Genomic DNA, 27,151 nt, shown 5'->3' on the forward strand with positions numbered 1-27,151 from the left:
GCTTGTTTTCCGTTTGCTAACTTTGGTTTTGAATTTGATTCACATAAAAAAAATCATTTCAAAACGGGCGTTTCATTTAATTATAAAGATGTTGACATTATATTAAGTACCAAAGACATTTCTTTGTTCCGTCTCTCTGCCTCTGTTTCACTGGGAGACAACACTTTCACATCTGGCATTCAGTACGATAGAAACGGTTCACAAAAGCCACTTTTTGAGTTCTCAGCTTTACTCACGAACCCAAACTGAATTAAACATATGTCGGAAACATGTTTTAGTAAAACTATTTAATTCATTAAATGTTTACACGATTATCTTCCATGAAATCATCCGCAAATGGGTCATCTAAAATATGATTCATTTTTGTTGCAGTGTAATCATTAGTTGTTTCCATTTCTATTCCATATTCAACGTCAACACTTTCAGCCTTTTCTGTTTGCTTTAATTTATTTCTTTGATGACGAATATATAAACCAACAACTAAACATATGATCACAATAACTACAACTATACATACGACTACGATTACTATTGTAGTTGTATTATTATTATTTTCATATGTATTGTCGTCTATTGGCATAATCATATAATATTGTGAATATATTGGATAATACGTTGGATATTTGACAATTGTATATTGATAAACAATGAGTAATGTGTTGGTATATGAATAAGTTGAATTATAATTCATTAATGTAAATGTATCAGATAATATCTTTGTCATACTATGAGTCTCTTCAAATGCAATAGAATATGTTAAAGTTATGGAATAAGTATATTGTTCATTAAACTTTAATGATTCTGTGAATGAATTCGATTTAGTAAATGAATTTGAACCTGAAAATGAATTTGAATTTGAAAATGTGTTCGACTTAGTAAATGAATTTGATCTAGTAAATGTATCCGAATATGTGTTTGATCCTGTGAATGTGTTTGACAATGTAAATGTGTTAGAAAATGAATTCGATTGTGTGAACGTGTTTGACAATGTAAATGTATTAGAAAATGAATTCGATTCAGTGAATGTATTTGACTGCGTAAATGTATTTGAATTTGAAAATGAATTTGAATTTGAAAATGTATTTGATTGTGTAAAAATATATGAATTTGAAAATGTATTAGATTGCGTAAATGTATTTGAATTTGAAAATGTGTTTGATTGTGTATATGTATTAGATTGTGTAAAAGTGTTTGATTGTGTAAATATATTTGATTCAGTAAATGTATTCGAAAATGTATTGGATGATGTAAATGTATTCGAAAAAGTATTTGACTGAGTAAAAGTTAAAGTTATTAAATCCATAGTAATATCACAATCATATATATATCCAGAATCTAAAGAAGCAATTTGAATTACTTCATCTACAGATTGTCCATTTCGAACAACAGATAACGTAATTCCATTTATTAATGTTTGTGGAAATAATATCATTTTACATGCAATGGTTTGAGAAGCTGTATTAGCTGTGCAAATATTTGTAATGTCCCAATCATTAACTATAGCTGCATCTGAATTAGCAGCCGCTCTTCCATCAGTGTAATAATTTCCATCATGTTTTATGCCATTAATATATAAAGTATACTCTGAAAGAGTCTGTGATGTAATTTGTGTTGTGCCAAAATGAATTGTTAAATACAAACGAGCCATTTTTCTAGAAAGTGATACAGTTACTGTATCAGTATTGGATCGAATAGTGCTTGATTGACCAAACATGAAATCCAAAGCTTTCATTGTTACTTCGCCATTTTGCTTACGTGTGTCAGTTATTAATGCATTCGGGTAGAAGCAAGTTATGGTAAAATATGTTCCTCCAGAAGCAGACACTGATCCTCCTGAAAACATACCTTGTTTAAACAACCCACTTGAAGAAGATGTGGTCCATACAAAATTAGTCATGGACATACCATCGCCTACAAGATCTACTCGCATTTGATCATTTGCTTCCCATGAACTGTCTGTTGCAAGAAGTTTTCTTAAATGATTATTTGTGTTTTCATGTTCATTACTTAACTTATAAAATGCATTGCTGAGCTTAGATGATTTGATACTGTTACTACCAAGTTCTAACCAGCTTACATCAAATCGTGCAGTTAAACCTTGGATTTGTGACCTTTGATAAGATGATTGAGAATGTGCTGGTGCTAAAAACAGAAGAATCAACATTTTGATTTGGGTTAAGATTTGGAAAAAGTTATTTGTGACAAATAATACAAAAGCTGTTGATAAATTTTGAGTTCAGAATTGAAATTTACATGAGGGACCATGCAGCTTTCTTTGAATTAAATTTGACCGAACTTATGACATTGGTCACACATTCCTAAATAATCACAGATTTTTGAAAAATGTTTGAAACGGTTTGAGTTGAAAATACACGTGAAAAAACATAATTGAAAAAGCTATTTACAACAATTCAATTTTGTCCTGTTTGCAATTTTTTTGTGAGTTTGGTTCCAATTTGAATCATGACTTTTCTGCAGGTTTTGCGGTTTTATCGTTTTTTATCGATTCAAAAAAAAGTAAAGTTTTCTATTTATCAATGCATTGAATTCAATTCAAAATCAATTAATGAATTGATTTCGTTATAAAAAATAACGCCAAAAAGATAACCAAAGCAATATAATATGATCAAATGATATCAGCTTAATTTGTTAATGGTTCGACTATAAATTATTTCAATAAAAACGGTGAATATATTGGACCAATATATCAATTATCTTTATTTTAATTTAACAATGTATCATAATTATATTATTAATATAATATCAATCTGAATAAGAACTAGAATCATCAAAAATTGGTGCAGTAAAACTTGATTTTAAGTTTTTGTTACGTGATATTGGAGTTGGTCTCCTACCAATTACTTTTGAACTTCTCGATCCAAAACTATGAATATCACTGCTTTCATTCGTTTGTTTACGATTTGAAGATACAGAAAGTTTATCAATTTCATCTTTTTCATTTATAGAATGATTACTTTGTTTATTGGAAATTGAAAACATGTCCTTTGACTTTGTGGATTTGATTTTCTTTGCTGAATTATTCGAATCATCAGATGAATCCAAAAAAGTAATTTTAGAATTAGTAGCACTTGTTTGTTTTGCTTGAGAGTTTGTTGGATGTTTATTTGATTTGGATACAGACGTTTCATGTTTTGATACTTCAGAGATTCCTTCGAAATTAAGATCAATTGAATAAGAAGAAAGCTCATTTTTGGTTTTGGATTTTGAGTTAATTTCTTTATGTTTTTCTGTGTTCTTGCGTTCAGAATTGTCATCGATTCCAAAATCAATTACTATGGAACTTGATTTCGTATTTTTGGTGTTTTTCATTGATTTAGATTTATGAGATGATATTTCCGAAATATCATCGAATTTTTTATTCGCAAATGAACTACTTGAAAGAATATTATTATCTTTCTTTGATTTTGATGAATTACTTTGATGAGAAATTTTGCTTTTGCTTTTATCACTTTCGAAACTGTCATCTAAATCAATGATATCAACTGATTTCATATTAATAGATTTCTTTGATTTTGATGAATTACTTTGATGAGAAATTTTGCTTTTGCTTTTATCACTTTCGAAACTATCATTTAATTCAGCATTTGATCTCATGTTTTTCTTAGATTTATTTGAAATACTTTGATGAGAAACTTTACTTTTATTTTTAATGCTATCAAAAGAGTCATCTAAATCGATAATATCAACTGATTTCATATTCTTCGATTTCGATGATTTACTTTGATGAGAAATTTTGCTTTTCTTACTTTCAAATGAGTCATCTAAATCAATGATATCGACAGAGTTCGTTTTCATAGATTTCTTTGATTTAGATGAATTACTTTGTTGAGAAATAACACTTTTATTTTTAACACTATCATAAGAGTCATCCAAATCAATGATATCAACTGATTGTATATTTTTAGATTTCGATGATTTACTTTGATGAGAAATTTTGCTTTTGTTTTTATCACTTTCGAAACTATCATCTAAATCAATGATATCAACTGATTTCATGTTAATAGATTTCTTTGCTTGAGATGAATTACTTTGATGAGATATTTTGCTTTTGTCTTTATCACTTCCGAAAGAGTCATCTAAATCAATTATATCAATTTTTGAACTTTTATTTGTTTTCTTTGATTTAGATGAATTACTTTGACTTAAATTATCTGTTTTATGTTTAGATCGATCTGAATTAATCTTCAAATCAGAATCCATAAATGAGCTACTTGAAAGTAATTCCAAATCTTTGTTTTTGTTTGATTTGGAAGAATTACTTTGATGTAAGTTTGTAACTTTGCTTTGAATATTTTCAAATGTATCATCTAAATCAAGATCAACTTCTGAACTCATTATTTTGTTTGATTTATTTGACTTCGATGAGTTACTTTGCTGTGAAATTTTGTTTTTATTTTTACCACTTCCGAAACTATCATCTAATTCAATAATATCAACGTCTGAACTCAAATCTTTATTAGATTTCTTTGATTGAGAATGGCTATGTTGAGATGTTCCTTTTTTACTTTTATTGTTATCAAAAGAGTTATCCAAATCAATAATATCAACATCTGAACTCAAATCTTTATTAGATTTCTTTGATTGAGAATGGCTATGTTGAGATGTTCCTTTTTTACTTTTATTGTTATCAAAAGAGTTATCCAAATCAATAATATCAACATCTGAACTCATTCTTTTGTTTGATTTCTTTGATTTAGATGAATTACCTTGTTGAGAGATTTTGTTTGTATTTTTACCACTTTCAGAATTATCATCTATGTTTATGCTTTTATTAAATTTCTTTGATTTAGATGAGTTACTTTGACTTAAATTATCTATTTGATGCTTAGATTTTTCGGGAATAATCTCTAAATCTGAATCCATAAATGAACTGCTTGAAAGTAATTCCAAATCTTTGCTTTTATTTGTTTTTGAGGAACTATTTTGGGATAAGAAGATATCATTATTACTTGAAAGTGATTCATCAGAAATCAAGTCAATAAAAGAAGAATTATTTTTATTTTTAATTTTGTTTGAATTTGACTTTTGAGATTTTTCATTAATATTTGAGTTTTTTGATTTTGATGAATTTTTTTCTAAATTTTGAAATGAGCTATTTGATTTATTTTGATTTAAATTATGTTTTGATGATTGCGGAGTATTATGATCACTTAAATTATTATTATTTTTAGATTTAGATGAATTATCTTGTTTTCTTGAATAACTACTTTGACTTAAAATACTAAATTCATCAGAACTTGATTTTGAATTTTTAATTTGTGCTTTTTCATTTGATTTTTTAGAATTACTAGAAATGCTTATATCTTCAAATCCTTCTGTAGATAATAAGTTACTACTTCCTGATTTAGAATATTTACTTGTCTTTTTGAATTTGTTTTCAGAAGTTTTTGAAAAGCTTTTTGAAGATGAAGTATTTTCTGATAAATAAACAGCATATTTTTCATTAGATTTTGTTTTCCCTGTTACATTTGATGTAAGAATTGAAGATGAATTCTCGGATAAAAGAGAAATAGAATTTTTATTAAGCAATTGATTAATTGTTACTTTTTTATTTAGAGAATCTAATATCTCAAGAATTATTGGATAAAATAATGGACTTGCTTCTTCTTTTTGGAAAGGAAGAACTTTTAATATTTTAATAAACTCATCAAAATGTTTAAGAATAACTTTTTTGATGAATTTTGTTGATGATTTATGTTTCATTTTTGGAATTTGGATTTCAATTGATTGTATCATTTGTAACACATCATTTGTTCTTTTATTAAATTCTTCATTAGATAAAAAGTTTATTGTAGTTTCTAAAACTTCTTCAAGAATTAAAGATTGCTCAGTATTATTAAGACAAAAATTCATTAAAATTGATTTCAATAGAAAAATCCAAATAAATTCATTTAATTCACCTCTGTCTATATAAATAAAAATTTTCAAAATAATTTGTAGAAGAGACATTGAATAAATATTCATTTTGTTGAAGTTTTTTGTCGTTTTCCCCATTTTTCCATTGATACATGAATCAAATGATTCTTTAGCCCATTGCGGATCAATAAGTGATATAAATCTTCCGAGAAGTTCTGGCCATTTATATGTTTTTTTGGTATAAAGAAATTGACAAATTTTGGAACGTATATATAAAGATAAAAAATTATAATTAAAAAGAAAAGAAAAAAGTTGTTGTGCTTCAGATTGAGTTAATGTTGGAATTGAAAGAAATATGTCTATTAATGAAAGATCATTTTGACTAATTAGTGGATGATCATCTATTGCATTAAATAGGTATTTAGCTCTTGCTTCATCGGAAATTTTTTCCGTTTCGAATTTGGAAAATTTCAAAGTGCCATAACCGTCAATTTGAATTGGTGAATTGAAATTGAATACGTTAAATTCAATGGGTTGGAAAACAATTGTTTGTGAATCATTAACTAATGTAAGTATTCTATCATTTGATAACTGTACATTATACTTAACATCTTTTCCTTTTGTTGTGATGGTTGCATGACATTTTTGTAATGGATATTCGATTTTTTGATTATTGAATAGTGATTTGTTTTCATTTAATGATGATGGATCAATTGCATATGCTAATTGCCACATGAAATCACGCTTTTTTATTCCTGTCTTTTTAGCTTTTTGAAGTTGTTCTTTAAAATTTAATAATAATTTTTCAAAATTTTTGGATTTTGTATTAATTACTTTACCTGCATTTATAATCGATTCTTCTTCATCAGGAATTTTTATTATTATGTCATTGAGAAATTCTTTTGGGCATTCAAAAGATATAGGAATATCTTTTTTGATTAAATTCTTGTCTTCATTTGATGAAATTGATTTGGTGTTCGTTATATTTACATCAGTTTGTGTTTCTTTATTTATATATTTATGTAAAATGTTTAATGAGGTTTCTTCCATTTTTGGGTTTATTTATAACGTCTTATTTTCGGTAACTTTTTCTGGCTAATGTAAAATTTTCAATTCCAAATGTCGACAAAGGAAAAGTTTCAAGCTCTGAACAAAAAGTATGAACGGAAGAGCTTAAAATATAGTTTTAGTTCTCCTCAACTTGTTGATACGCTTCCTCGATTTACAAGAGAAATTCATTTACAATATCTATCAAATCTTCTTTTTCTCAATTTAACACAATATCAAAGTTCATTAAAGCAAATCCCAGAAGACAGAGTTGTTGCTCCAATAATTATTCAATTAAAAGATGAAAACTTTAATAACATGCTTGTAAATAATATCAAAGAAATCTTTTTCACATTTGGAACTGACGAAAGCTGTATAACATTTTCAAACATTGATAATTTCTTTACCAACTATGAAGATTATTACAATTATTTCCTTCATGTAGGTTTTTGTAATATTTTTTGTGGGTTTTCCACAGATGAATATAACGAACTAGCCGAACAATTTCTTATTTCTTATTATCCTGCTGATAGGAATCATGTACATTCCTTAGGTTTATTTTCATCATTTTTATATCAATGCATTCCATTCCAACAAAGCTTCCACGACGCATTTCTGTCGCGTATATTACAACGTACATTTTGTAGTGATCATGCAGATGCACGCGAACTCATCAAAGTTGTAAAGGAATCATTTCAGCATTCAATTTCCACTTTTTCAGTGCACCACTTAAACGTTCTCCAATTTTTATTCGACAAAAACAAACAACAATTTCGTAAAGTAATTTTAGAAGGCTTAATTATTCCAATCATTCAATTGTGGATGTTTTCACCACATTTATCATCCAACATCATTATATCACATCCATTTCCTAAAGCACCAGAAGCAAGTTCCAGCAGAAAGAAAACGAATTTTTATCAATATAATGAAATCACTTATTTATCATTATTAATTGAAGGCTTAATTAAAATGACAGAAGAAGAATTCAACGACTTATTTGTTGAACCATTACTTAAAGAAATTCAAAAAACTGAATCGAAACGTTACGTTACATTTTCTCGGCATTTATATTTAGGCGAAATGCAAACGCTATTAACAAATTCTGATATCTTTATCATAAATGAGCTTTCTAAAACGCATAACAAACTTAAAGATGTACCATTATTAATGCAAGAGCCAAAACTTCGAGAGTTCAATGATTCGATGGTTGCGTATTGTTTTCATATGCCGAATCAAACGTTTTTGTTACCTGAAGTAAAGAAACAAAACAATTTATATGAAAACGTTGAGCTGAATCGAAAATGGGAAAAGATTCGATTTGAAAGTCTTCGCATTGGAATTGATCCAATTTCCACATTAAAGAATGAGAAAGACGAAAAGTTGATCGAATATGCGTATGAATATGAAATTGAAGAATTGCGCATTGTGAAACGAATCCAAAATTACATTTGCGACAACATGAACGTCATTACTAAAATTAAAGAAAACATAAACGAGATAAAACGTGTTCAAGAAATGAACTGTTTACAAGTCGCGCTACATTTCCCCGTTAAATTCGAGATGAGGAAGAAGAAAACTGTTTGGGAATCGTTTGCGATTCATTTTAACAATTTAATTGTCGATTACATTACACGAGTTGGACTAACGATTTTACAGAATAAGATTTTCCCCATCAATCAAAAGCATTCAAATGATATTAAAATCCCAGAAATAGAATTCAAAAAACAAATCTTAGAGGCCGCCAGCAAAAAGAATGTCATCGATTTGTTCATTTCGATTGTTAACGATTTCCTTAACAAGTTTAACGTCAAATTAAACAAAAAAGAAATTGAAAGCATAAAAGTCACTTTTGAACGCATTCAAATCTTTGGGCAAGGTTACGTTTTGTATACGGCAACCGTCATCCCATACAATTCAAAAATAAACCAGTCAATTCCGGAGGTTAAATATGACCCAAAGCTAAACTTGGACGAATTTAAAGAAGCGTTAATAATCCCATTAAGATTAATCATGTGGGCATGCGATAAGATGCAATTGGTAAAAGAAAAGAATTTGTACTTGGGTCAATACTTATTAAGTTTCGTGCTGATCTCAAATATTATCGAAAAAATTGCTGAAACTTTGGAATTAAGGCCAAAGGATATATTGGCGGCGATCTTACATAAATTGGAATTAAAGAAAAATGAGGTGTCAAATATATTTTATTTGCTCGTCGAAAGAGCAAAGAAATTCATATCAGAATATGGGGGCTTGTTGGGAATACCAAAGACAATAACAATTCCAATAGATAAATTGTACAACTGTTTTCAGTAAATAAGTTCTAATTATATTATTTTTGTTTAATTAATAAAATGTCTGAATTTGATGAATTGTCACTATTCAACAATTGTTGAATTAAAAATTGATTCTATTTTCAACAAATATTATACTTTAACATTGATATCAATTCCTTTTTGTTTAAGAAATAATTAAACTATTTCTGTTTCACCATTTTTAGATGTAATCGTAAGAGCTGTACGATATATATTGATTGATTTTTAAATATTATTTTGAAATCCAACATTATGTTTTAATACATGATCATATCAAATATATGTAATGAAAATATTAAAAAATAAAAAATAAAATATTATATTTTTTAAATTTATCTTATTTACTGATTTTTGTTTCATATTAATTATTAACAAATTTGTAGTCATCTTCCTGTTAACAAAAAAGAAATTATATTTCTAACAAATATTTTTATTCATTTTCATTTTCATTTACGCTTTCTTCGCTTTCTGATAGTAGTGATGGATCAAATTCACCGCCGCCGAATGTGAAATGCATTTGCACTGGCATTACATTCCTTAAGAAGTTATCGTAAAGTTTTGCGACTGGAATTTCTTTCGATTTTTCTTCTTCTTTTTTCAACTTTTTATTATTTGCATTTTTCGTATTTTTTGCGTTCTTTTTCGGAACTTCGTTTTCTTTAGGCTCGGGCGAGTTAGCGACTCTCTTAGTCCGTCCTCTTTGCTTTTGCGCTTTGTTTTCAGTTTCGTTTTCTTTTGACTTTTTCACTTTTTCTTTTTTCGTTTGATTTGGATTTTTCACTTTTTCTTTTTCACGTGTTTCTGCTTCATTTTCCGTTTTCCTTTTTCTAGATTTTTCTGTTTCTTGTGCTTTTGTTTCTTTCTTTTGTTTTTCCGACGTTTTCTTTTTATCCTTTTCTTTGTTATTCGGTTCAACGGATTCGGACTTCTTTTTACTGTTATGCGCGTTTTTCCCCGTTTTTTTAGTTTGCGGAGTTTGTTGTTCATTTCTTTCGGAATGTTCTTCTTCCTCTTGATCATCTATGTCGCTGATCATTAAGTAATCTTGAAGTAAGTCTTGATCCATTTTAATGCTCGGACAAAGTTGGTGGATGGAGCTAAAAAGAAGTCGTGCTTCTTTTGGCCGTTGGATTACGTCATGCGGCTCTTTCTTTCGTTGCTTTTGTCGACCGGATTTTTTAACGAATTCGTAATTATTGATATATTTGCGACAATTAGAAGAGCCGCAATTACAAGGAATAGCATCAGATTTGTTACAGGGAGGAAGTTTATAGTCAATACAAAGTTCTTCGGAAGGACGAATATATTGTCTCGAATAAAGATATACTGCTTGCCTCCCGGAAATATTGACAATCTTTAAAATACAATTGGGATTGCAACTATGATTGACATATCGAGCAAGACTTCCCGAACCTGTTGGGTCAAAATAGTTTTTTTCATCAATCTTGTAGCTTTTCGTGCCTGGACTGTTGGTGATTTTCCCATGAAATTCTATTATTGGTTCACCATTATTAAAGGGAGCTGCTGAGAAAATCCCCCATTGATGTATTTTACTTTTGTTAAACATGACTTTTTCACTGCCTGGAGAGGGAAAATTGAAATTTTGTCTTTCACCTTGAGTACGTATCTTGTAATTTACAAAAGATGTGTTGCCTTGCATATCAGCAAAAATTCTGGAATAATAAGCAGCAGAAGAAAAAATAAACTGTTCATTAGATTTTTGGGTCTGTAGCTTATTGTCATGTCCCGAGCTTTGCGTTTTTGTTTTATCTTTTTTCATTTACAAGTACGAATTTAAATTGAAATAAGCCATTATGGGAAATTCAATATATAACTGGTCAATGGGGAAAATATAAAAAAAACAATAATTAGAACATATCTATAATATTTAAACATTATAAATTTTCATTAATAAATTCAGATGCATTTGTACGTGTGGTTATCTTAGAATTTTATCAAAATGATCGAAATTTTGTATATTTCAATAAGATAAAAATGATGAAAAACCTCAATAAACATCATTACAAGCAAACTTTGATCAAAGTTTAACCAAATTGTAAAATCAGCAATTTACAAAAGATATTTAATATCAAAAAATGTTTCATCAACAATTTTACACAGTATTTTTAAGCTCAACACAAAGTTATATCACTACACGTAGTAATAGCATACAACTTAAAGTATACATTTAGAAAAGCATCGCATGAAAATAACGAACGTTATGATCTAAGCGGTTATGGTCGGCCTTTCCAGCTAATGACAAGCCACAATTTTGGCCGTACTTTCAAGAAGCCTATGCGTCCTTACGAAAAGGAACGCATCCACCGTGAACTTAAGGTTGTCGGTGAATATGGTTTAAAGAACAAACGTGAACTTTGGAGGGTAAATTACACTCTTGCCAAGATCCGTAAGGCTGCTCGTAACCTTCTCATGCTTCCAGAAAATGACACAAAGCGTATCTTCGAAGGTGCTGCTCTCCTTCGTCGTCTTACACGTCTCGGTGTTCTTGATGAAACAAAGCAAAAACTCGATTATGTACTTTCACTTACACCAAATGATCTTCTTGATCGCCGTCTCCAAACTCAAGTTCATAAAGCAGCTCTTGCTAAGTCAATCCATCATGCTCGCACACTCATCAACCACCGTCATATCGCAGTTGAAAATCAACTTGTCAACCAACCACAATTCCTCGTTTGGAAGGAATCTGAGCGTAACATTCGTTATGCTGATAACTCTGTTATGACAACTGAAAAGGCCGGACGTAAGAGGAGAATGAGGGCTAAGGATGCCGCAAAGAAACAAGGAAAGGGTGATGATTTCTCTGAGTAAAAAGCTTATCAACTCATAGAAGTGAGTTTTTGGTTACCTAGGCTAATTAATTTAACGGCTCCTAAGTATCGGCACACAACTTTTTGAATGTATTGTTATCGTTCCATTTTTGCTCACTTTTTCAGTTACTTATGATCGTATATTTTGACTTTATCACTTTTTGATAACCATCAGCTGCTGACAAAAGTGAGGTGTGATTTTATTTGGAGGTTTATAACACCATATTCAAAAAGTAAATAATTTTTTTGAGAATTTTACAATTTTTGAACGGTTTGCTTAAACGAATGGTGTTTTTCGTTCTGGCGTTTTCTTTCGTAACTTATCAATATAATCTCAATATCAAGAAATTATGCGAAGAAATACCTTTTGTTCCTTCAAACAAAGTTTTAAATGAAGTTGACTCGCGATGGTGTTATCTCACCATCATTGATAAATCTTTTTTCAATGATAATATAATAAAGTTTGAGTCAAACCAACAAGTTTCCAAAGATACTTATATATCATTTTTGTCATCAACTCAAATTTCATCGATCCAATCTTCGAAAAAAGCCATCGTTTATTCTATTCCAAAGGATCTCAAAGCTAAATCAGATATTTATACTCTCAGATATTCCAGTAAGCTCTTTGTTATTGCAGATCCATCATTTTCAAGAACTAATTTTAAAATCTTCCAAACACTTCGACCGGATACATTTATTGTCGATACTACTAACAGCCAAACTATTGATGAACTTCTTGATTCGAATCTTGTTCTTTCAGTCGGAATAGTTCCAGAAATCGAATTACAAAATAATTATGGCGTTGGCTTTGTCCAAACAGGATCATTCGAAACCACAACAAAAGGCTCTGTTCAGTTTATTCCCAGACCACTACATGACAAAGGTATTACTGGTGAAGGCCAAACAATAACAATTATTGACAGTGGCCTAAATGTTCATTCAAAATATTTTGTTGATGAAAACGTGGAAGTTCCTTTTGATAACATTTCACAGTTACACCGTAAAATCAAAAGTTATTATGTATCAGGTGATCGAGAAGATGGAAGTGGTCACGGAACGCATTGCGCTGGAACAGCCGCAGGCAAAGCCATTGGAGTTGAAGGAGGCGATCCGTATGATGGCGCTGCTCCTGATGCAAAAATCTCATTTTACGATATTGGAATCAATAAGTCGATCAAGATACCATCTGCTCTTTACACGGATATAATCAAGAACATGACTGACAATAACTCTTATTTGAGCTCAAATTCGTATTCAATTAGCCCGATATCAAGTAGCACAAATGTTTTTCGAAATCGTTTCGACGAAAATTTATATAACAACAATGGGTTCTTGTTTGTGTTTGCCGCAGGAAATCACCCATTCTTGAACGACGTAAGGCCGCCAGGTAATGGAAAGAATGTATTAACGGTCGGCGCGATGAAAGCCATTAAGAACATGAATCGCTCTATAGCTACATTCTCAGGAAGAGGGCCAACAACATTCGGTCAAGTCAAGCCAGAAGTTGTTGTACCTGGACAATATGTATTAAGTGCAAGTCATACAAATAATACTTCTGTAAGACAATTGTCTGGCACATCTATGGCAACCCCACTTGTAGCAGGTACAATGGTCTTATTAAGGCAATATTTAATTCAACATTTTAATAACAAGAAACCTTCCGGTCCTTTATTGAGAGCATTAGCAATTGCATCTGCTGATAAAGAAGACCCTGAGACACCTAACCCAACTTGGGGTTTTGGATCTCTAAATATGGCTAACATAGTCGAAGGAGTTGGAAGCATTTCAAATTCAGTACTTTACGATGAAATTTCCACTTTTTCAGATAACGAATCCGTTTATTCTGTTGAAGTTAAAAAAGGAAGTGATTTAAGAATTGTAATTTCTTATAATGACATACCATTAGCTCCTGAATCAGAAATATCATTATCTCATGACATAGATCTATTTGTTGTTGGGCCAGATTCAAAAATTTATCATCCATTATTTGGCGATAGTGAAGATTGTTTCTCAACCAATGAAAGAATATATATTCGTAACAATAACATAGTTGAAGGCAAATACTTTATTTATCTTAAAAGTACCAAATGTATATCAGTAACATGTGAATCATATCTATCATTAGTTGTTGTCGGACAAGTTTCAAACCTTACTAAAGTTAACAACCAAATTGATTGGTCAAAACTTTGCACAGCTAACAACACTTTAGACACTAAAAATGGTTGTATCTGCAAAGAAGAATTTGCTGGTCTGTTTTGCCAACATAATATCATAACACTAACACCTAATATTGCGTATAATTTCACATTTTCACCATACCAAACCAAATTCTTTAGGATATCAATTGCCAATAAAAAATCATTCACATTCAATCTGACTCAAGTTGGAGCTGTAACAAAAGAAATTAACGCATCTCTGATATACAGTTTAGAAGGCGGTCAAACGGAAATTACAAAATATTTAAATAATTCAATAGCGATAATAAATGAACAAACAAGATTTTTCGATGGTGCTTCATATGTTTATGTAAACTTTACATGCTTGTCTCAAACAACAGCAAATGCTAAAATTGTAGCAACTGTTGAAGAAAGTTCGAACAACAAATGGATCACAATTGGATTAATTATCGGAAGTGCTTTGTTGGCAATAGCAGGAATCATATTGGCTGTATTATTTGTAAGACTGAAAAAGAAGAAGGAAAATGATGTAAGTACAAACAACGGATTCACGGAATTCAAAAATTAATAAATTTGTTAAACCCGATTACTACTGGAATTCAACTTGTGAAACTGAGTGTGGTTTAATTCGGATTCTCACGTGTATAAAATCCCAACATAATTTTACGCTCAAATTATTGTTGCTAGCGCTTCAGAAATTTTTCGGTTGTCAACGGCTTTTCTAACAATTTTCAGTTCGTAATGACGGTTAATTTTTGACGTTGTGAATCATCGTTTTATTTTTTGATTGTATTTTAAGTGGTTTACAATTTGGCGGCTAAAAGTCGATGAGATAATTCACTCTATGGAAGCAGACCAAATTCTTGTTGCTACATCCCCAGCACCAAAGGTTGAACTTGGAAAAATCGAAAAACTTTCTGTTGGATTCATCGCTGGAACACTGTCAAGAACAATAACATCTCCTCTTGATGTTGTGAAAATGCTTATGCAAGTTTCTTCAAAGGGAGGAAATGTAAAAGACATCCTCGCTAAACTTTGGCAAGAAGATGGAATTGCTGGGTTCTGGAGAGGAAATACTGCAGCTTGCATTCGCCTTGGACCACAATCTGCAATTAAATTCTATGCCTTTGAAGAAATCGAAAAGAGGTTAGGCAAAGGAAAGCCACTCACAGGAATCCAAAGAACAGTTGCTGGAGCAGCAGCAGGAACTATCAGTCAAGTTCTTACATATCCACTTGATGTTGCCCGTACCCGTATTACTGTTGATCCTAAGAAGTACAACGGTATCTTCAGTACCCTTGCCACAATTGTAAAGGAAGAAGGAGTCACATCACTTTATTCAGGTATCTTACCAACAATCATGGGTGTTATCCCATACGAAGGTGCACAATTCTATGCCTACGGTGGTCTCAAGAACTTGTACTCCACCAAAATAGCACCAGGAAAGCCAATCAGCCCATTCACAAATTGCCTCATCGGTGCAACAGCTGGAATGTTCTCACAAACATTCTCATATCCATTCGATGTTGTTCGCAAGCGTTTAATGCTCCGTGATGCTAACAATAAGCCAATCTATAATGGAACTATTGATGCATTCGCAAAGATTCTTAAAGAAGAAGGTCCACTTGGACTCTACCGTGGAGTTGGTCTTAACCTTGTTAAGGTTGTTCCATTTGCTGCTCTTCAATTTACGCTTGTTGATGAGGTAAGAAAGACCCTATATCGCTTTGAGCAACGAAGAGAAGCCCAAAAGGCACCTCAAAAGAAGCCAAGAAAATAAAGAGCACATCAAGTTATGTTTTTTTATACGAATTCATTTTTAAGCAAAAAGTCTTTTTTGATTACTATTAGTGTGCATATTTTATCAAACATTAACATTTTTTTCTATCAATGATGTTGTGCAAATGTTGACTCACTCCTGTGAAAAAATTATAGAAGAGATATATTTTTGTTTTTCATTTTATGATTCTTCTTACCACTACTTGTGCCAGATGCACTCATTATTTTAATGAGAGATGAAAATGATTCTTTGATGTTAACGTTAACTATTACTTTTCCAGATGTTTCAAAAAATGCGATGCAAGCTGTTTCCCTTCGAACTGGCTGACTTGACGGGCGCCCTTAAGATCACATTTTTTCCCACAAAGAACAATTGGGACTTTACTTCTTTGTTTTTCTCTGGTAATCTTTCGAATGAAAAATTTTCAGATTGTCGGAAATTTAAATTATAATATTCTAAAATACTTCATGTGGAAATTTAAATTTTCTAGCAAATAATCGACTTTCAAGATAATAACAACTTGATTTTTTGTTTCTTAAAAAACACTAAAATATATTTATAACAATTTTTATTCAGCAAGTTCCATTTTTCTTTCTTTCATCTATTAATTCGGTACATTTATTTAAAAAGTCAAAATATTTTTCTTCATTTTCATTTGATTCCGCTAATTCTAACGCGTCTTCAGTAAGTAATTCATATTCGATCAAAACCATTTGGAACTCCTTATTTTTCACATGGTTAAACACGGTAATAAACAAATTTAAAATTGCAAATTTTTCTTTAATTTCCAAATTTTCGTTATACAAGTTAAAAACGAATGCGAAAAAATGATTTTCAATATAGTACGCAAGTATATCATTTGATTTTACCAAATTCATTAAGACATTACAAATCGGCGCACAATAAATTTCTGCATTTTCATGAATTTTTTGCTCAACGATTTTAATTATATTAAACGAATAAAAAAACTCAAATTTTTGTTTTGTATAAAAAGTTAATAAAAACAAAAAATCAAAAATATATAAATTTGTTTCATGAAAATTTGTGTTTTTAAAGACAAGGAACTCTATTAAATATGAAATATATTTACGTTTCGTTAATAAACAATTAGTTAATATAATGTTTCGTTTTTCTAATGACTCGATTAATGAAATAAGTGATTCATTAACTACTTGGATACAGTGCGATTCTAATGTAGTAAACATATGATCAATAAATAGACTATGAACATCCGAAAGATTTAACGAAAAACAAAATTTCATAAGAATTAAAATTCGAATTGTTAACTTATGATAAATATAAAGATAAGAATTAATGGGAATTGAATCAAGCGTGTAAAAGCCATCGGTTTCAAATGTTCGAATGTTTTGTTGTGTTGTTTGAAAATGTTCAACTATTGAATAATATATGGAATCAATAAAATTAATGTTTTGAATTCCATGTTCAAAAGCGATGATGACTGTCTTATAGAGCTTGGATATAAGCTGTGGAGAATCTGCTGATTGAATCGCATGTGTAAGATAATCAAAAAAATTATCGTTAAAAACTTTTTGGAGCATTAAAGAATTAGAATTTGCTGTGTAGCTCACAATCTTAAGGATTGGGATACAGAATTGTAATTGATATTTCATTAAAAAAGATAAAATTGACTCGTTGAAAATAAAATTAATTGTTTGAAAGTTGAAACAATCTACATCAAGCAACTGGATGAGTTCATGAATTCCATTAGGAATGTTCTCCTCATTTTGAAAAGATTGTCGAATTGAGCTAAAATGTTCGAGTAATTCCTTTGCTTGATTTTCATCGAGTTCAACACTTGCTTGGGAATGTTTTAGCATCTCAAGTCTATATTGACTTTTTTGCTTGTTTCCTTTTTTATAATTGGAATTTATTATGTTTTTGGGCTTATTAACGTTCTCTCTTCTGTTCAGGCAAAAATTTAAATTTCAAGTAAAAAAATCATAAATGGTAAAAAATCATACAGGTATAACTTAAATTTCACTATTTTTTTTATGAGATGGTGTAATCTCAAAATCAACAAGTAATTTTTTTCGAATCTTTAACAATTTATTATTTTACGAATATATATCTTAAATAATGCATTACAAAATAGATTAGTACAAACTGCATGGTAAATATGTTTATTATTTTTTCATACTTGTAATTTAAATTTTTGTTTTTTGTTTGATCCTCAATCATTATTATAAATAATCTAGCATAGAGCATTACAAAATTATGGAAGTAATTTTTACAAAATGAAAAATTTTTTTGATTGAAAACCATTTTCTTTGTTAAGCATCATCTTGTTCTGCAATTTCTTGCGTTTTATTTTTAATTCTATTACGGATTAATATTGTAGCTACTGTTATTGCGACGACAGCTGCAATGCCACCACAAACTGCACCTACAATTATCCATTTATTGAAATTATTATTTTCTTTTTCAATTAATTCGTTTGATACATTTGAAGATTCATTTGTAAAATCAAATGTATTTGTTTGTGTATATGAATTTGTTTGTGTTTTTGTATTTTGTTCAGTATGTGTAATCGTATTCGAAAATGTATTTGTTTGTATTTGGGATTTTGATTCACTTATCGTGTTTGAAATAGTTTTTGTATTTATTGGTGAATTTGTTTTTGTATTTGATATCGTTTGTGTTTTTACGATTGGAATACATCCGTCAGCACCTTCTGTCGAAGCAGTGAGTGCACCAAAACTTGTTCCTTTATAACTTGAATCAGTCATAACATGTCTTGCAGCTATATCATAAAATGCACTTTGATCAATGTTTGGCTCTGATTCACCATAAAAATAAATACATTTAAGTTTGTGACAATGATTAAATGAGTTTTGGCCAATGTTTCTTATTCCTGTTCCAAGAATAAGTTTTTCCAACTTTGTACAATTTATAAATGCATATACTCCAATTGTTTCTACTGAATTTGGTATTGTTAATTCAGTAATTGAACAAAAGCTAAACGAAGTTCCAATTGTTTTTATCCCTTCATCAAGAACAATTGTAGTTAGTTGAATACATGATATAAACGAAGCTCCTATTGTTTTAACTGTTCCTGTAATTCTTACATAATTAAGCGCAGGCCATTCTTGAAATGATTTATCTGGGATTTCTTGGATGCCTTGTCCAATGATTAAAACTTTTGTTGTGTCTTTATATTTTTGAATTTCTTGATTTGTAAAATCACCTAGTTGATTTATAGTTAGAGTTTCATCTTTTGCTGCATACTGAAATGAATTTTTTACAAATATAATTAAAATTAACAAGTTTAACATCATCTTCGTAAGAATGTGATATGTAAAAAATGAAGAGTTCTTATTAAATATATAAATTTTTTCTTCAGCGTCAAAGGGAATTTTCCTAATATGAATGTCCTTAATGTCAATCAAATTATTTACAGTTTGATATACAACAAATTGAATCAATGCTTAGAACATGTTATAACTCATAGAAAAAATAATCTAACCACATTGTTTAAAAAATAACCATTAGCGGCTTTTTGTCCAGATTTCACACACAAAAAGGTTTAAACCCGTTGTGAAAAAATCATAAAAATCGATGAATAATTATATAGTAAGATAAATTAGTAGTAACACGAATTTTATTTTGAGTTAACTTATCATAAAATCAGAAATAAAATATAAGTAAAACAAAATGCTATCAAACGACTTTATAAAATCACAATTGACGAAGAATGAATATTTTTGATATCCAAAAATGAAATAAATTATATTTAAATAAATTTTTTATTACTCATGTTCAGGAATATTTCTTAAATAAAATCATATTACGTAACAAGTAATATAAATTACTATACAGATTTTTAAACCAAAGGTTTATCTTCATTATATTCATCCGATGCGTGTTCTTGCGTCGGATTTTGTTTTTTCTTCCTTTTATATATGACAACTCCAACTACAACCGCAATAACAATTACTACAACACCACAGCAAACAGATATAATAATTATTAACGTGTTATCATTTTCTGTATTATCTTTAATCAACTCATTAGATACAGAATTAAGTGAATTTGTAATAACATTTGTTGGCGTATAAATATTTGATTCGATATATGTTGAATGAGAAAATGTATTTGGAGTAAATGTATCAGGTGTTAATGTGTTTGATTCTATTGTGCTTGGTTTTGTATTTGATTGCGTAAATGTTACAACTGAAATGCATTCATTTATAACACTTCCGACTGATACATTTAAATGACCAAATTTTGTACCTTTATAAAATGAATATGTCATAACTATTGCAGTAACATTAAAAAATGCATAGTCCCCAAATGTTGGCTCATTTTCACCATAGAAATAAATACATACAAGGTTACTGCATCGATCAAATGCTTGTTGTTCAATGTTCTTTATTCCAGAACCAAGAATTAACGTTTCTAACTTAGAAGAAAAAAATGAAAAAAATCCAATTGTTTCAACAGAATTCGGAATTCTTAAATTCCTAACCGAACATAATGCAAATGATGAGCCTATTGTTTTTATGTTTTCACCAAGAAAAATGGTTTCTAAGTTTCCGCACAGATAAAAACAATTGTCACCTATAATTTTAACTGAATTACTAAAATTAATTTGAGAAAGTAAAGGCCAATAAGAGAATGTTCCATCTTGAACCATTTCAATGCCATCGCCAATAATTAAGGATGTCGTGTTATTTTGATACACATTGATATTTTGAAAATCATTTGTATCATTTATGAAAAGCGTTCCATTATCATAACTTATTGCATTCGATTTAATAAGAAATGTACAAATAAAGTAAATCGAATAAGATAATACAAAGTGTTTCATGAAGGAGTTAAAAAAAAGAATATGAAATGGTGAAGAGAACGAAAGAACAGAAATCAAGACTTTTTCTTCAGCGTCAACCGTGTTTTTTTCTGTTGTTTACGATTTAAATCCATAGAAAAAACATGCCAACAAATCACTTCAATTCACATTCTTAGCGTCAGATTCACAACGCTGCGCGATTCATAACAAATTGTATTCTCAAAATAAACAGTTTGAATAAAATTCGATGCGCCCATTTCCTAAAGATGTTTTTTATTATGATATCTTACATTGGGCTATTTCCTATAAATATTTTTATGTTAATAGTTCGTTAAACATTTATCTATCAATGTTATGAGAAATAATTTAAAATCTAAAATTACAAAAACATTGATTTAATTTAATGTATATACATAACCATGTTTTTAGTAAAGAACGCATAACCATATTTTTATTAGTCTTTTATTCCAATTTTCATAATATGTTGGAGTAATAGTTTTTATTATTACATTTCTAAAAACGGAATCTCAATAGAATATAATTTAAATAAACAAACAATTTTATATTTTATACAACACCGAATCTTTTTTGCCATTCCTCATACTTCTTGACATCGTACATATCGCTTGCGCCAGTTCTTTCCAAAGCTATTTCCAAATCCTTCTTCTCTATCAGTCCGAGTTTCATATCATTTATATTTACTTCGTCCAAGTAATCATCACCGTATTCACTTTGTAACTTTTCCATCAATCTTCTTAATGGTTCCATAGCAGCTTCTTTACAAACTAATCGAATATCGCTGCCGCTATAACCATTTGTTTTCTTCGCGAGCTCATTAAAATCAATATCGTCTTTAATAATTCCGCCACTTAAAAACGATTTGAACATTTGCTCACGTTCAAATTCATTTGGTAATGGAACTAAAACTCTTTTTTCAAGTCTTCTCAACAATGCAGGATCTAAATCAAAAGGGAAATTGGATGCAGCTAATACAAAAACTAACGCATCGCTTTGAAATAGTCCGTCCATTTGTATCAAAAACTCAGTTTTCATACGACGTGATGCTTCGTGCTCATCACTTGATGAACGCTTAGACATCACAGCATCAATCTCATCAATAAAGATAGTGGATGGCGCATGATAACGCGCAAGTTCAAATAATACTCGAATGAGTTTCTCAGAGTCACCTCGCCACTTAGAGATGATTGATGAAATGGAAATGTTAAAAAAAGTGGTCCCTTCACCAGCAACAGCTTTAGCAAGCATGGTCTTGCCGGTCCCTGGAGGGCCATGGAGAAGCACACCACGCCATGGCGTTAAAAGTTTATTAGATGAAAAAAGTTGTGGAAATTTAAGTGGAAGAACAACAGCCTCACGAAGTACACGTTTGGTGTCTTGTAAGCCAATGATGTCATTCCATTTGACACCAGTACTATCAAGAAAAATATCTCGAGCGATAATACTCGTTAAGTCACCATACTCAGATCGAAGTTGGATTGGAATTGGTTTAAGAAGTTTAACTTCGGTAGAAATATCAGGCGTTCGTTTGGTGTTGGTAACATCGGAAGAAGTTGGGTTGTTGGTAGGTGATTGAAGATCTTCAAGATTTTGATCAGATTTGGTTTTGACTTTAGTCGGTCGAATATATTGTGGTCGCTCTTTGGATTTATCACCAAGAGGTGGAAGATTGGGTTTTTTGATGTTGGGAGGCGTTGATGATTTTTTTGAAAGTTTAGATATTTTAGGCTTTTGACCATATTTTAATTCTTGGAAAGATTCAAAATCTGTTAGTATTTGTAGTAAATTTATGTTATCACATAGTTCATATTTATCTGTGGTGATTCCTGATTCTTGAGAGATTTTTTCAGCTGAATCAATGTATCCAAGAGAAATCATATGCTGTATACAAAGAACAATTGAATCACGAATTTTCCTTTTTTTTTCGGCTTCATCAGAATCTTTTGATTGCTGCCTTACTCTCCTCATTTCCAAAGTCGACATCGCATATTATTCAATAGTTTATCAAAAAAGTAAAAACAATTTCACTTCGCAAGCATTTTACACCTTGAAGATAATATCTTTTAATGTAGCAACATTAAAGAACTACCTAAAAATATATTTGAATTTTTTGTTTTAAAATATTTTGTAAATTGATGATAATTAAATTTTGATTAATCAAAATTTAGAATAAAAAATATTTCCAACTAATTATAAATGTTTATTCTAACAAAGTCAATTTTGGTTCCTTATATGGTTCAATTAACCAAACAATTTTTTTTCTTTTTGGCGTTTGCTTAGATGTTTTATAGAAGAAGTATCTCATCTGCGTTATGAAGAGCATTATTATTCCCGTTTCCATAGTTAACACTCTCCAAAAACACCAAAATCGAAATGCTAATGCAATCACATTCATTATGAACAAAACGAAAACAGCCAAAAGAGTCATATTCATAAAGGATGTTATTTTAAACAGTCTATACCGCTGCGAATTTTCGTGCGATTTCTTCCAAAGTTTTTTGATATTTAAATATGTATTTCGGACTTTGAGCACAATGATGAGCAAAGCTAAAAATGAAAAGTTTAAAAATGATGGATAGTAATTAGAAAGAGCATTAGACCCAAAAAATATAAATGGACAAATTGAATATATTAATATGTCAATTATTCGAAGATGTTCAGAATACGTACTAAGCCCGGAGAATGAAAGGCCTATGGTAGTAAATAGTAACGAATAGAAAACTACTGAGAAAACTAATGGAATTGAGACATCGAAAAATGAATTTTGTATATATATTTGAGATTCGAGTAATAGGGAAATACATTTAAATAACGGGAGAAATGTCATGACGCGATGGATCCAGACATGAAATTGTGGATAAAAATGGGAATTAATTAGCCATAATATGAATATGATGAAATACAAAAATGCTATAAAGATAAGAAGTGGAAATACACCAAACTCACGATAATCACCTTTGGAATCTGGATTTGAATATTGAAGGGAAACAGTGATTTCTTGATGATTTCGATCACAATCAATTATATAAGTAGAATATACATTATGAGCTTTAATTGTACCATTCCATTTGTATCTCGGAATTATTTTGTTCTTACATATCTTCCGAGCCGATATTTTAAATGAAGATTTTTCAATTAAGTAGAGAATATTCCCCATATTTTCCCCTATAATTTGAGCACTGTAAGTTCCACCTGTTTCAAACCCGTATGATGGAAGATGAGTTATATATGAATTTGCAGGAATTTTAATATTGTAATTATTATGTTTTTGTCTGTATTCGCAAAAGAACAACCACTCAGCGGGGTCAAATATATTGGTATTTGTCCACTTGTGAAATTCAGCAACGAGAAAAAGTATATTCAAGATTCAGTTTTATGGAGACTTAAAACGATCATTTTCCACACATTTCAAAAATCACAATTTTGCAATAAAATTCTTAATTTGCGAAATAAAACTCTCAATTTTTGAAAAATTCAACTATGAAAATTACGGTTATTAATTCAAATAAAATCTCAACGATGAGAATTTGTGATGGTAATGCTAAAGCTGACAATACTTATTTGCTGTAATCTTTTTCTTATAAAGAAGAAATATAAATAACTATTGGACATAAAACATATATATTTGATAGATTGTGCCAATATGTTTGTTTTGTTCTAAAAACAATGTGGAAATTGGTGTATTTACACACGATTTTTAATAATTTGCAAAACAATTTTCTGCTAATTGTCAAATGATATAAAGTTAAAGTGAAGTCATCATAAAGAACAATGTTTTAAATTTTTTGAAAGGATCATTTTTGATCAAACTTCAAAAACATTCACTCATTTAGTCTGTGTCAATAAGGTTTTTTCACTATAAAAAATATAAGTTCAAATAAAAATGAATTATTACATTATAATAATTTATTTACTAAATCTATTTTTAGTAAAAATTCACAAAATCAAATTCTGAAACCATTAAACTGTATTTATTCGAATTATTTAAATAGATGTTTTTTTGTTTGTCTTGATATCAATGTTAAAAGGTATCTAAATTGAATTCATTTTTCCTGAAACAAAACAGTTATTTAAATACATTACAAAAAAGTTGAAACATGCTTTTTCTATCGGTGCATTTTGATAAGTTTACGCTTGTCACTTTCCAATTGTTATTGATATTTCATTCATTAACATTTCCAATATAATTTTTGCTTGATTTTTAATTTTATCTCTATCATCATTTATTAAATTTATAATTTTTGGTGTGATATTATATAAATGCCATGAGTTACATTGTTTTTGATTTCCAATAGTTTTTTTTGGTACTTTAGCCGAAGTCAAAAACTTTAAAATTTCGAAAAGTTTTTCTTCGTCTTTAATATAAATATTCAACAATTCCATAATTTTATCCAAAACCATTTCGAAGCAATTCTTATACACGAAATCATTAAATTTCTCAGAGAAAGGATCACAATAAATGTTCCAAATCTCCATTAAAACTTTTGAATTTTGGAAACATTTATTTATAAAAACATTTAAATTTTCGACTTTTAAATTTGGCAAAAAAGAAATTATTTTCATTGCGATATTATCATCCAAATTTTTATTTTTCACATAAATATCCATAAAACAATCGAAAATAACATCGAAATTATCGACAAAATCATAATTAATAAAACTTTGTATTAACGAAGTTGTTTCAGCACAACTAAAAATTGGTTTCGTTAACACCAAAAAATGAATTTTATCCACATAATCGAAGTTATAAATTTGATTTAAACATTTTGTAACATATTCTTTCACGCATTTTATCTCACAATTAATTATTATCTCAATTAATCCCTTATAAATCAACTCAGTAAACTCAATATTTAAAGGGAACAAATCCATTAAACCATTTAAAGTTTTTTGTGTTGAAAAATTAATATAAATATTACATGGAAGATATATACAAACCTTAGAAATGATCAAAATCCAAACGTTTAAATCGTCGACATCCAAATAATTTTTTTGTGTCAATAAAATTCGAGGCAAAATTCGACCGAAAGAAGTTAATACTAAAGATTTAGGAGGTTCATTGATTATGAAGTTTATAATAATTCTTGAAAATGAATTCAACAAATATTTATGTATTTGTTTTGTATATAAGTTCATATTGGAGAAAAGTTCTTCATAAAAAGTAAATGAATTAATATTAATGTCTTGATTCGTACAATTCTTTAAGAACAATTCTTGTTTATCAATTAACAAATACCAAAACGACGAATTAAAATTCGAAATATTTTCGAAGTAATTATAAAACGATGTAATACAATGACATATTTCTAATATTGCTAAGTTTTGTACGTCCCAAGTTTTATTATTAATTTCATTCATTGTCGTTAAATATTGGATGAAACAATTATTAATTAAATCGTTTTTGATTTCATTTGATAGTTGAGAAATATGTGAATTAATTAAAGTGAAAAATGTTCGAATTGCACAAGTCGAAACATCATTTCTTAAATCATTAAATAATATAATAATTTTATTCGAAATTAATTTCCAATTATTAAACTTATTAATTATTTCAAATGGTATATTCCATAATAATCCTAAAGAAGATAATGAAATATTTATATCGTTTAATTGTGACGCGTATTCGAATATTAAATTTATTAAATTACCAGTACATTCTTCATTTAATACTTGTATATAATCATTACAAATCGATGTAATAATGATGAAAACTTCAGATAAAACTGATTGTGTAATATGTTGGAAATTTTCGATTTTTAATGAATTTAATATTAAGTTCCAATTATTTACTTTTAATGATTTTGTATTACTTTGGATTAAATATTTGATTTGCCCAATTGTAATTTTGATGATTTCTTCATTAACATCATTTAGTTTTAATATTTCACAAAAGATTTCTAATATTTCTTTATACGTTTGTTCGGAATTATATTTATTCGTTGATATTTCAATGATCATTTTGTTGATTATTCGTTGGAATTCTTTTTCATTGATTTTGGTAATGATAAATTCTTTGATTATTGGAATGATTTGATTAATTCGTTGATTATTATTTTCTATAATTGGTAATATAAATGAAACACAAAAATTATTTCCTTTTATTAACTCATTACAAAATTCATATAATTCATTGTCATTAAGTCTTTGTGTAAATGTAATATCAATTCGTATGGAATCAATTGTAGAAAATATTGAAAAAAGTTCTAAATAAAAACTTTTAAATATTTTTGGTGTTATATTTAATAAATGTTGTAAAAGTTTAATTGCATAATTTTTCTTTTGTTTGTAATTATATAAATCAAGTT

At 29.1% G+C, this 27,151-nt stretch overlaps 6 protein-coding genes across 6 annotated transcripts; 3 read left to right on the plus strand and 3 right to left on the minus strand.

Annotated features, from left to right (window-relative positions):
• Positions 1-295: 295 nt before the first annotated feature.
• On the minus strand, positions 296-2,164 carry GO595_004090 (GATA zinc finger domain-containing protein 7; the record flags this gene model as incomplete). The annotated part of the gene is made up of 1 exon (XM_067917183.1): positions 296-2,164. The coding sequence occupies one exon, from the start codon at positions 2,162-2,164 to the stop codon at positions 296-298; it is 1,869 nt and encodes a 622-aa protein (XP_067775628.1).
• Positions 2,165-9,666: 7,502 nt separating this feature from the next.
• GO595_004091 (SET domain containing protein) lies at positions 9,667-10,803 on the minus strand (the record flags this gene model as incomplete). Its single annotated transcript, XM_067917184.1, has 1 exon — positions 9,667-10,803. The coding sequence occupies one exon, from the start codon at positions 10,801-10,803 to the stop codon at positions 9,667-9,669; it is 1,137 nt and encodes a 378-aa protein (XP_067775629.1).
• A 689-nt stretch (positions 10,804-11,492) lies between these two features.
• GO595_004092 (40S ribosomal protein S9-1) lies at positions 11,493-12,065 on the plus strand (the record flags this gene model as incomplete). The annotated part of the gene is made up of 1 exon (XM_067917185.1): positions 11,493-12,065. One exon carries the CDS (start codon positions 11,493-11,495, stop codon positions 12,063-12,065), a length of 573 nt encoding a protein of 190 aa, XP_067775630.1.
• A 284-nt stretch (positions 12,066-12,349) lies between these two features.
• GO595_004093 (subtilisin-like serine peptidase) lies at positions 12,350-14,809 on the plus strand (the record flags this gene model as incomplete). Its single annotated transcript, XM_067917186.1, has 1 exon — positions 12,350-14,809. One exon carries the CDS (start codon positions 12,350-12,352, stop codon positions 14,807-14,809), a length of 2,460 nt encoding a protein of 819 aa, XP_067775631.1.
• Positions 14,810-15,085: 276 nt separating this feature from the next.
• GO595_004094 (hydrogenosomal membrane protein 31 precursor) lies at positions 15,086-16,021 on the plus strand (the record flags this gene model as incomplete). Its single annotated transcript, XM_067917187.1, has 1 exon — positions 15,086-16,021. One exon carries the CDS (start codon positions 15,086-15,088, stop codon positions 16,019-16,021), a length of 936 nt encoding a protein of 311 aa, XP_067775632.1.
• A 5,374-nt stretch (positions 16,022-21,395) lies between these two features.
• GO595_004095 (Katanin p60 ATPase-containing subunit A-like 2) lies at positions 21,396-22,814 on the minus strand (the record flags this gene model as incomplete). Its single annotated transcript, XM_067917188.1, has 1 exon — positions 21,396-22,814. One exon carries the CDS (start codon positions 22,812-22,814, stop codon positions 21,396-21,398), a length of 1,419 nt encoding a protein of 472 aa, XP_067775633.1.
• Positions 22,815-27,151: the final 4,337 nt, after the last annotated feature.

This window comes from Histomonas meleagridis (assembly GCF_020186115.1).
Source record: "Histomonas meleagridis strain 2922-C6/04-10x chromosome Unknown contig_25, whole genome shotgun sequence".
In the NCBI taxonomy this organism is placed as follows: Eukaryota; Parabasalia; order Tritrichomonadida; family Dientamoebidae; genus Histomonas; species Histomonas meleagridis.